This window comes from Sinocyclocheilus anshuiensis, unplaced genomic scaffold (genome assembly GCF_001515605.1).
Source record: "Sinocyclocheilus anshuiensis isolate Anshui unplaced genomic scaffold, SAMN03320099.WGS_v1.1 scaffold495, whole genome shotgun sequence".
NCBI lineage: Eukaryota > Metazoa > Chordata > Actinopteri > Cypriniformes > Cyprinidae > Sinocyclocheilus > Sinocyclocheilus anshuiensis.
In genome coordinates this window covers 27198-39360 of record NW_015552586.1, presented here as the reverse complement: position 1 = coordinate 39360, position 12163 = coordinate 27198, and the positions used below count along the sequence as shown (strand labels likewise).

The 12163-nt window shown below is 35.6% G+C and overlaps 1 protein-coding gene across 2 annotated transcripts in view; it reads right to left on the bottom strand.

The window, feature by feature from the left end:
* LOC107665457 (ankyrin repeat and LEM domain-containing protein 2) overlaps positions 1 to 12163 on the bottom strand; it is a 27590-nt gene that overhangs the window by 6739 nt on the left and 8688 nt on the right. For both annotated transcript variants that reach the window (XM_016456334.1, XM_016456333.1), the window contains exons 4-10: positions 10713 to 10900; positions 8186 to 8374; positions 6032 to 6154; positions 5897 to 5960; positions 4745 to 4929; positions 3792 to 3898; positions 2659 to 2795 (exon numbers count right to left, since the gene is read on the bottom strand). In XM_016456334.1, coding sequence (XP_016311820.1) covers positions 2659 to 2795; positions 3792 to 3898; positions 4745 to 4929; positions 5897 to 5960; positions 6032 to 6154; positions 8186 to 8374; positions 10713 to 10900 — 993 coding nt within the window. The remainder of the gene's footprint in view (positions 1 to 2658; positions 2796 to 3791; positions 3899 to 4744; positions 4930 to 5896; positions 5961 to 6031; positions 6155 to 8185; positions 8375 to 10712; positions 10901 to 12163) is intronic.

Below are 12163 nucleotides of genomic sequence, written 5' to 3'. Positions count from 1 at the left end.
AACCATATTGAAACATTCAAAAATAAAGTTATTTGTGTGAAAGCATATTGCTGATTATTGCCATATAATTCACTTAAGTTAATGGTGTTTGTGGTCACAGTTTCAGTCGCGGATACATTATGTCAGATACTGACTGACCAATATTGACTAGCCTACAACTTGCATAAGATTCCTAAAAGTTTCGCACCTACAGCACACATTACAGACACTGATGCACAAACGCATCACAAGTTCTACATGTCTACAGTATAAAGAATGAATAAACCAGTCTTATTAACTCCTTGATTTCACTTAAGCAACTGTAAATATAATATGCATGCACAATAAACTTTTGTAAAATGTATTTACATCAATCGACAGAAAGGTTTTTGCAGGTTTTAATAAAATGTAAATGAATCTCGGTAATCCTCGGCAAACTTCACCACAGCTCATTCGGTTCTTGTTGAGTGCTCGGTAATCCTCGGCAAACTTCGCCACGGCTCAGTCGGTTCTTGTTGAGTGCTCGGTAATCCTCGGCAAACTTCGCCACGGCTCAATCGGTTCTTGTTGAGTGCTCGGTAATCCTCGGCAAACTTCGCCACGGCTCAATCGGTTCTTGTTGAGTGCTCGGTAATCCTCGGCAAACTTCGCCACGGCTCAATCGGTTCTTGTTGAGTGCTCTGTAATCCTCTGCAAACTTCGCCACGGCTCAATCGGTTCTTGTTGAGTCCTCGGTAATCCTCGGCAAACTTCGACAGCTGGTTGAACCAGCTCAATCGGTTCTTTTTGAGTTGGACGTACTACTTCGGCTGTGCGTCCTGCGTCATCAACCCGGAACTAAAGTTCGATTCAGCTCAATTTGTGAACTGGCTCAACCGGTTACTTCCTGAGAACCGGCTCAAAAGAACGATTCGTTCAAGAACCGAACATCACTAGTGCTAAGCACATGGAACGTCTTCTCCTTTGCTGTCCTTTGTTGGTGCCCTGATTTGAGGAACAATTTGTTCTTGCTCTCAAATGTGTTTTGTATATATGTAGAGTTTGAATATATGCTTTCTGTTAGGGATTAACACTAAACACGTGTTGATTGTATGTTTGTTTAAATGCAGAGGGTTCTTGTATGAGAGAGGAAACAGCACAGATATAAACAGGACCTAGACAAAAAGGGGCTAATTTTCTTCATCCAACCATCTACTCATCTTATTCTGTGATCAACAAACGGATGAATTGTTTGCTGATTCAGATTCTTCCTTGCTTCATTTAAGGACTGCTGGTCTCATATTTACCACTTTAAAGACTGATTTCACTGTGACAAAATGCTACTTGTGGTCTGAACTGATGGACTTGGTGGACTTAATTGATGTTTCCTCAACTCTGGAAGACTTTATATGCTAATGTTTGGACTTGTTGATGTGAATGTGTGACTCACAGCATGTCTTTAATACACATGGCTCACTGAAATTAATCAGTCTCTGTGGTCCCTCAATTTTTATGTGGCATCAAAAAGTTAGGTGTTACAACATTAGAGTTGTCCTTGGCAGGAAATTGGTCTTGGACTCAAAGCTGCAGTGATACAAAACAACCACACCCATAAACAACAACATTTTTAAGAAAAAACTATTTTTTTTTTTAAATGTACTTTGGAACCTTCAGAAAACTTTAACTCAATTTTTGAGATACAGAATGATATGGAAGCGAGGACATCGTTAAAACAGTCCATGTGACATCAGCGGTTCAACCGTAATTTTACGAAGCTACGAGAATACTTTTTGTGCGCAAAGAAAATCAGCGTTGTTTACATTCAGTAGAAAGCACGCGCATGCTGAACGTAAACAATGCTGATTACGTTCTGGGGTTCTCTCCAAAATGGCGATGACAGAAACTCGGGGAGAAGAATTGCTGAATAAATTATGTTATTATTGTTTTCTTTGCGCACAAAAAGTATTCTCGCTGCTTCGTAAAATTACGGTTGAACCGCTGATGTCACATGGATTATTGTAACGATATCCTTGCTACATTTCTGTGCGTTGATCGTGGTAATATCCTTGCAGTCTATGGAGGGTCAGAGAGCTCTCGGATTTCATCAGAAATATCTTAATTTGTGTTCCGAAGATGAACGGACGAAAAGGTCTTACGGGTTTGGAACGAGTTAATAATGACAGAGTTTTCATTTTTGGGTGAACTATCCCTTTAATGACATTTACATTACATTTACATTTAGTCATTTACTGTGGCCGCCTTCTAATTAGCCCAGCCAATAGTCTATAGCAGGGCAATTCCTCAAATCGAAACTACAGTTCGCACTTAAACGCAGGAAGGGAGCAATTAAATTACACGCGCTCCTTCTTAGCCGAGGGCAATTATTATAATTACCAGAAAGTGCAATCAAAAATACAAACGCAAACAAAAATATAACGTAGAAATAGGCAGAAAACGAAATATTCCTTCCTAGCAGCAAGTAATAATTCCAACAGCAGATCTATAAACAAGTATTACACATTAGGACACTCACGTGCAGCCGTCTGTCTCTTCTGTTGACTAATCGCTTGACATAATGAACTATGAGGGCAAAAAAATAAATAAATAATCGTAATCAAGGCAAAGTGTTGAACCGAGGTTTTGATTTCAGGTCACATCTCGCAGCTCTAGTAAGAGCAGGAGATGTGTTCAGAGACTGACCTGCGGATGAGCGGTCCTCTGTGAAGCTCAGGTGCTCCTCCAGCATCTTCAGCCCATCGCTGCTGCACAGATCGATGAAGCAGCCGAGGAAAGCCCAGTGTTCGGCCCACGGGAGTCCCATCTCACGAGCCAGCTCTCTGCACACACCGCCATGCAGGATTACTGGATTATTAAAGCAATAAGCCCCGTGAAGCCGTGGTTTACAGTGAATTTATAACAAGCGGAGTTAGCGGAGTTAGCTGTTATAAATTCACTGTAAGCCACGGCTTCCCGGGGCTTATTGCTTTTATAAAACGGTTATTCCATATACGTAGTAAGGTTTCACAGAATAAAACAGAGCAAATAAAGTGTAATGATATTAATAAAAACAGTATTCTTCCACCAAACAATGTAGCTCCTCAGAATCAGTTGTGGTTGCAACAAAGTGGTTGCCGAGCAACAGACAAACGTAAACAAAGGTGTATGTTACTTTGTAGAGTCATTTACAACAGCTTCGAACGCGGCTCAGCCAATCAGAATCAAGCACCGGAACTCTCCGTTTTATAACATAATTTTAGACCTAGTAACCTGGAGCCGTTGATAGCAGACTAATGCAGTTAATAACTAAGTTATGAGAGAGAGAGAGAGAGAGAGATTACCTCTGTGAGGTCTGTGTGTCTCTCAAAAGTGTTCGGCAGCAATGTCTCTAGTAATAGTTAAACTTTAAGTTTGTTTTCTTCACAAACAGCGCCGTTGAGAAATGCCATGTAGCTTTTAAGTTGTAAAGCTATGTTACTGATAAAATCGTCAGAGTAGTGCTGACAACATTAGCGTGTGTGCAAACTACATGTGCGTCTGTGAGGGAGAGGGAGCGGGAGAGCTTTCCGTACAAAATAAAAAGGTTTTATCCTATTGTTTACTATATTGATTTGTTTGTCTGGTGTCGTCGTGGACTTTGGAGATTTTGACCTTTGAAATAACAGAAATCATTTGGCGGAGTGATATGGTCGTGTAATGCGGTCAGAGCTGCCTGGAACTACGTTCGCCGTGCGTTTCCCTGAAAATAATTGCACACCTTCGAACGTTCGTCAGCCAATCAGATTCAAGTGTTCAACAGCCCCGTAGTATATAATTAATTAAACTAGCGTGCTCACCGGCCGACTCTCTCTGCGCCGTGCTCGGAGTCAGTCTTCAGGATCTGATGGAAGTATTCGGCTTGCTCCCGCCGCGGCGTCTTCCACAGTCTGTGAAACTCCTCGGCCTGCAGGAAAACACCACCAACTTCATTATTTGCCATTCTGTGTTTGAATGATGCATTTGTTTGAGGTATTTGCACATGTTCTCCAGCTCTCCGTTTACACCTGTCCTATTCGTTTTTTGTTCTGTTTCTCTCATTCCTTTGCAAAGCAATTGTGGTCCTAAAAGGCATTATATAAAAATTAATTATTAATTATATATATGTGACCCTGGTGCACAAAACCACTCATAAGTGTCAACTTTTCGATAATATAATATAATAATTTTAAAAACAATAAATCACATTTTTAAAAATTATTTGTAATAATAATGACAATAATGTTATATCTAAAAATCATTTTATTATTATTACTACTAATGGTAATAAAAACAACAATAAAATAATAGTAATAAAATTAACATTATTATTTTTTAAATGATATTAAATTATTATTCATATAATTTGCGTGCAAACAAAAATTGTCATTATAATATCTTAATAACAACCATTTATTTTTTAAAGTATAATGAAGATTGTCTATTTTGCTTGTTTGAAATAATGATAATAATAATACTGTTATATTTAAATTACATTATTTAATAATAATATTTTATTAATATTATGCATTTTAAAATTGTTTAAAATCATCATTATACTTTTACATTTTAATAACAATAATTTAATTTATTTAAAATATAATAACATTATATTTTTACATTTAAACAATAGTTTAATAAAAAAAAACAAAAAATTATTATTATTGAAATTAATTTTAAACAATTATTGTAATTATTATAATTATGAACATGATCATTTCTGTTGCCGCACATTTATGCAATTACAAGTGAGATTCAAAGAGGTATAAAGCACCTTTGATGAATTCAGAGGCCCAGCAAAAGCCTTGACGGTCATTATTGGGTTTTTGGGACTTTCCATCATCCTGTCAGGCCTGTTTAACTGATCGCAGGACTCCGGTGAAGCGAGACACCAGGGGGCGCAGATCACCGGATGCAGCGTGTTGTCTGCGGCCCGCAGCAATGGCACATAAAATCTGTCTGTGACAAAAACACCAACAACACAGCAGTCAAACACATCCTACATCAGCAAACTGACAGCACTCGAGCGCAGTGTTGGGGGTAACGCATTACAAGTAACACGAGTTACGTCATCAGATTACTTTTTAAAGTAACTAGTAACGTAACGCATTACAAGTAACACGAGTTACGTCATCAGATTACTTTTTTTAAGTAACTACTAAAGTAATGCATTACTTTTTAATTTAGAAGGAAATATCGGAGTTATTTTTCAAATAAGTAACGCCAGCTACTTTGTTTCCATGTACTGAGTGACAGCTCTGGTGTTGCCATGGTGACAGAAATCAGGAGTAAGTGCAGAGCGTTGTGTGTGAACATGATCTTACTGTAGTTCTAGACTAAATATGAACATGTGTTTACTCATCTCACTGCACACAAACACATTCAGTGTTCCTCACAATCAATAAAAACAGTCAAATGCAAACTCAGAATATTATACAAACCTGCAATAATTAAATAAGTTAAATAAGACAAATATCACTTATGTATTTAATCCCATTTTATTAACCAATGTCTTTGCTGCTGACCTTCGATGATCCAATTCAATCATACTAATAATCAAAAATGACACATTTGTGTTTGATTTGTGTTATTGTTGCGTCTCCTGCGTCATATTCTTCATGTGATTAGTTTGAGCGGCGCCCTCTACTGTACAGACGTGAATTTACATTTCCTTCAGCCTGAGGCGCATTCACTTCACTTTTGGTGTGAAAGGGCTTTTACGTTTGTAAAAGAAGAACTTTTTATATTAAAAACAAACAAGCAAGCCCTGCCCAGATTTAAAAAGTAACTCAAAAGTAACGTAACGCATTACTTTTCATAAAAAGTAACTAACATAATTACGTAGTAACATAACGCAACATTGTAATGCATTACTTTCAAAAGTAACTTTCCCCAACACTGCTCGAGCGTCATGATGGAAACAGACCTTCCAAATACTCCATGATCCTCTGCTTCACCTCCTTGCTCTTGTTTTTGCGCTCACAGATCACCTGCAGAAAGAGCGCGAGCCGTTATTTCAGGAATGAGAGTAAGACATGTTTAAGACGGGTCAGGTTCTTACAGCGGACGGTTTCTGGTCGTATTTGTTCCTGCAGTGTTTGTCAATGCTCGGATGTGAACACAGAACATCCACCACCTCCGGACATCCAAACTTACACGCGAAGTGCAGCGGCGTCTCGTTGCTCTGCGAAGAACATCACATCTCAGATACGTAGAACAGGTCTGTCAGCAGGATATACAGTGGGTACGGAAAGGATTCTGTGTTTTTCTGTCAATATGGGGTGCTGTGTGTGCATTAATGAGGAAAAACAATTAACTTAAATGATTTTAGCAAATGGCTGCAATATAACAAAGAGTGAAAAATTTAAGGGGGTCTGAATACTTTCCGTACCCACTGTATGTGCATGCACGCCGTTCACTGCTTTTTACTATGACTACTACTACTAATGATAAAAACAACTAGATAAAAAAGTTTGTCGAGAGAAACTTTGAAGTTGGCTTGAGAAAACCAGACCAGAAAGTTAAAAAAAAAGTTTTAAAAGTTTGAAGGTTTTCAGTTTGAAATAGTTTGAAAGATTAAAGTCTGAATGTTTTGAAGGCAATACAGTCTATTAGAAAAAGGTGTTGCTATGAAGTTGCTAGGGTACCTGGGGTGGTTTCTAGGGTGTTGCTAGGGTAGTTGGGGTGGTTGCAAGGGTACCTGGGGTGGTTGCTAGGGTACTTGGGGTGGTTGCTAAGGTGTTGCTATGCGGTTGCTAGGGTACCCAGGGTGGTTGCTAGGGTGTTTCTATGTGGTTGCTAGGGTACTTGGGGTGGTTGCTAGGGTACTTGGGGTGGTTGCTAGGGCGGTTGCTGAGGTACCCAGGGTGGTTGCTAGGGTGTTGCTATGCGATTGCTAGGGTGCCCGGGGTGGTTGCTAGGGTGTTGCTATGCAGTTGCTAGGATACTCTGGGTAGTTGCTAAGGTGTTGCTATGCAGTTGCTAAGGAACCCAGGTCGTTTGCTAGGGTGTTGCTATGCGGTTGCTAGGGTGCCCTGGATGGTTGCTAAGGTGTTGCTATGCGGTTGCTAGGATAATCTGGGTAGTTGCTAAGGTGTTGCTATGTGGTTGCTAAGGTACCCAGGTCGGTTGCTAAGGTGTTGCTATGCAGTTGCATACTGTTGACTATTACTACTAATGATAATAACAATAACAGTAATATTTAAAATAATAATACAGTAATAATAATGTTATTATTTTTTAAATTATTATCATATTTAAATAACAAATAATTTTCTTAATATAATAAGAATTCCTTATTATGCTTGTTTGTTATTATTATTAAAATGATCATTATTATACTTTGTTTGCCAATAGAAATTATAGCAATAATTTAATTTATTTAAAAATATTACATGTTAATGATCACTGATACTATTAATACTAAAATTGGATATTAATTGTTCTTATTAAAATTATCATTATTATACTTTGTGTGCCGATAGAAATTGTAACGATAGTAATTTCAATAGCGATAATTAAATTTATTTGTAAATAAAAAAAGTAATTTACTATTATAATATTAATAGTTACATATAAAATAAACTATTAATTAATATCACTAATACTAATAATAAATTTAATATTAATTTATAAAATTGTTTTTATTAAAATTATCATTATTATACTTAGCATGCTAACAGAAATTGTAATTATAATAATTTTAATAGAAATTTTATTTATTTAAAAATGTTACATTTTTACACATAAAAAACAATATATCATATTATATAATGTTAATGTAATAATAGTTATATATAATGTAAACTATTCATTATTTTCATTACTACTACTACTACTAATAATAATTAAAATTGTTATTATTAAAATAATCATTATACTTTTTGTGGGAATAGAAATTGTAATTATAATCATTTTGATCGCAATCATTTAATTTATTTAAAAATATTACATAATATTTTTTTAATTAAAAACATGAATTTGTTATTATAATATTAATATAATAATAGTTACATATAAAGTCAACTATTAATTATCATCATTACTACTACTACTACTACTACTACTACTACTACTAATAATAATAATAATAAAAGTTGTTGTTAATTTTATAATTGTCATTATCAAAATTATCATTATTATACTTTGTGTGCCAACAGGAACAGCACTTCTAAGTTTAACACCAGTAAATGAATGTAATTAACAGCACACTCACAGCTTTGTCAGGCGTGTTGAGGTACAGATCGACGATGTATCGGATGCGCTGCTGCAGCATGAGCTCGTTATCGTTAGGATACATGAGCCGCATGAACTCGGGCTCCTCCAGCGTCTCCAGCAGCAGACGAGCGATGCCCGCCTGGTTCTCTTTAGCCGCCACGTGCAAGATGTTATATCTGCAGCCCTCCTGCTCACAAGACATCAACCACCAGGACACTATGCTTCGTGTTAACAGTTCAACCAAAAATTAAAACTGTACAAAATATGTTTGTAAGATATTTCAAATAAATGCTGTTCTTTTGAACTTTCTATTCATCAGTGAATCCTGAAAAATAAAATGCATCACAGTTTCCACAAAAATAATGTGCAGCACAACTGTTGATAATATCATGGAGTTAAATGCAATACCTTTTAAGACCTTTTTTAAGCCTCTTAACATACATTTTAAGACCTCATCCTCTTACACTGGCGACACTTTAACTTACATTTATTATTACATATCGATTGTAAGATAGCACAACTAAACAGTCTTACTTTGTGATAACTCCTTATCAATGCAACATAATTCAGAAGGATGGGAACGAAGCACAAGAGAATTAATTGAGTGACTAACCCAATGCAACCCAAGAAACAAGGATTAGACCAATAAACAAAACAACTGACAAAACTTATTGAAGAGAGAAAAAATAAAGCTCTCCGAGCTAACGGGACAATGAGTATTTACTAGGGCTGGGTTTTGACACAAAATTCACGATTCGATTAGATTCTCATTCACAAGCTTGCGATTCGATTAATTACCAATTCGATTCGATTCGATTCAATATGGATTATTTTGGATATATATCAGGTACATTAAACAGCGCCAAAACTGCATTTATTGTTTGAATACTGCAATACAATGGACAGAATTTGAAATCTGAGACTTTGTTTCATATTAAAAGTAACAAAGCACAATGCTTATTGCGATATATTGGATGGGAAGTGCCCTTCAACGTTCCATCCATTAACTGAAAACAGGCTAGACTATCGATTCTTGGGATTTAAGAATTGATATCGTTCCGTAAAAATGTGAATCTCTATATTTTTTACCCAGCCCTAGTATTTACACAGTATATTCAAAAGACGTATGTCATCACATCAACTCTTATAACTGTCTGCAAACCATAGCTGTTTTGTGGAGCACTTCTCATGACAAACACCTGACTGATCAGACAGTTTACCTGTGATTACAGAGTGCTTGATTTGATGCAGACGTAATACTGCACCTTATCGTGTCTGAATGATCATGGAAGGTAAAATAACGATCACAACTATTACATAATTTTAATTGTGCATCCCCAGCCCAAAGTAGCAAATATCAAAACATGTCATTTCCATCCCTAAAATACGTGTTTGTTGAGAGTAAGGAGAGATGACTGACAATATGTTGGAGGATTTGCAGCTCAACAGATCCTGAGCTCATTGACAAATATCTTATATCGTAAGATGCGCTCTCTTTACACAGAGCGCGCATGATCGCGAAATCGAAAGTGAACTGCGACAGCGAGCGCTCATTCAAAAGCGATTTAACATATCGACAGCGGCTCCCTGATGCGCGGATATTATTTACAATATTAGAATGTTTGCGGGAGCGGATGGTAACAGTCATAATGAAAACATGATACAAAATTTAATTTAAGACTTTTTAATAGTTTTTAAGTGCCTTAATTTTCTCTAAATTGATTTATCAACTTTTAATACTTTTTAAGACCCCGCGGACACCTTGTAATAATCAGAAATACTACTAATAATAAAATGTTATATTAATTTATAAAATTGTTTTTATTAAAATTATCATTATTATACTTTGCGTGCCGACAGAAATTGCAATTATAATCATTTTAATAGAAATAATTTAAATGTAAAATTTTTTAAATAAAAAAATAATTATATAATATTATATTATATAATAATGTTAATGTAATAGTAGTTATATATAATGTAAATTATTAATTATCATCATTACTACTACTACTACTACTAATAATAATAATTAAAATTGTTATTCATTTTAAATTATTAAAATGATCATTATTATACTTTTTGTGGGAATAGAACTTATTTTGATAGCAATTTAATTTGTTTAAAAATATTATATTTTTAAATTAAAAACATTAATTTGTTATTATAATATTAATATAACAATAGTTATATATAAAGTAAACTATTAATTATCATCATTACTACTACTACTACTACTAATAATAATAATATTAATAAAAGTTGTTTCAGAAATGTTTCTTGAGCATATTAGAATGATTTCTGAAGATCATGTGACACTGAAGACTGGAGTAATGATGCTGAAAATACAGCTTTGATCACAGAAATAAATTACAGTTTAACAGATATTCACATAGAAAACAGCTGTTTGTATCATAAAAATATTTCACTATTTTTACTGTATTTTTGATCAAATAAAAGCAGCCTTGGTGAGCAGGAGAGACTTCTTTCAGAAACATCGTAGCACCTGCAGAGGACAAGCGCACCTGCACGATAGTGGGATTGTCACCGGATCCGATGAGATATCGTGGATTTCCCCAGACCAGCTCTCTGAACGCCTCCTCGTCTCCGCTCTCCACGGTTTTGCGCAGGTTGGCCGTCAGGTCTTGGGTTCGAGGACTCTTAAACTCATTGGCCTTCTCCAGGTTCACAGCGTCTGAACTCACCGAGCACTCTGAACACAGAATCCATCAGCAACACATGACACATGTTTGGGAACGCAACAGACACCAGTTAGGCTTTATTTTCACGGCCGATGATTACAGCGCTTCACTAGATTTGTAGCGAGACGTGTTTTTCACCACTGATTTGAATTCTGTTAACCACTCACAATATGCAAATATGACTAGTGAGGAAAGTCGTGAATTTACACACCCTGCCTGCCCAGATTTTGACCAGTCACACCGGGCAGTTTGGCTGTTGTATCTGTGAGAAATACTGCGGCTACACTGATGTGGACGTTTTGTCCGATACAATATTTTGGTCCAAAGTTATTTTTATGTTATGGTCAATAACTGATATTATGGCTGATACTGTAAATCTGCATTGCATGTTTTTTTGTTGTTGATTTGGAAAATCCACCATAAATTCACAAAATATTTGTTTAAAAGAGTTTTATGACTTGTGAAATTTGGCGTAAAAACAACAGCACTACATTTTAGATCAGAAAATAAAATGAAAATATAAAATAAGATGAAAATATTTATAATTTTAAAATGAGCATTAAATTGAATTAACATTTAATCAGAATAATAATAATAAAATAATAAAATGAGCCTCAGAACGGCTCCGTTCACAGTGAATGCAGTGAACTCGTTTATTGCATGTGCTGTGAGTTTAGTGCGCATTTGGGTACTTGAACGCAATGGTCACCAGTTATGCTTTATTTTCACGGCAGATGATTACAGCATTTCACTAGATTTGTAGTGAGACGTGTTTTTGTAAGCCTGTTTTCACTGAAGCTGGAGTTTCCGTCAAAATAAAAGCTTAAAGTGCAGTATATGAATTTCTGACAGCTAGCGTTTAAATGCAGTCCAGATTCAAAATATCTCTTTCAAGTGTAGAAATTAGGATAGAAGTAATTTCCCTACTGCAGTGTAAAGCAAAAGTAATATACCTATGAAATATTCATTTTCATTTATTTTACAGTGCAGTTGTTTTACAATATATGGCTTCTACTGTCATTGCTGTTATTATTATTATGTTCTAATTTGTTTAGCTTCCTAAAACCAGTGTGAGTGTAATTTAGACTGAGACAGTATATCACAAATAAAAAGTTTTTTCTAACTTGTTTTCTTAGTTAAGAACATGGGTTGCAGCTAGGGATGCACCGATACCACTTTTTCCAGTACTCGCCCGATACCGATACTTTTATTTTTGGTACTTGCCGATACCGAGTACCGATACCGATATTTTTATTGCATATGTAAATGTTTTA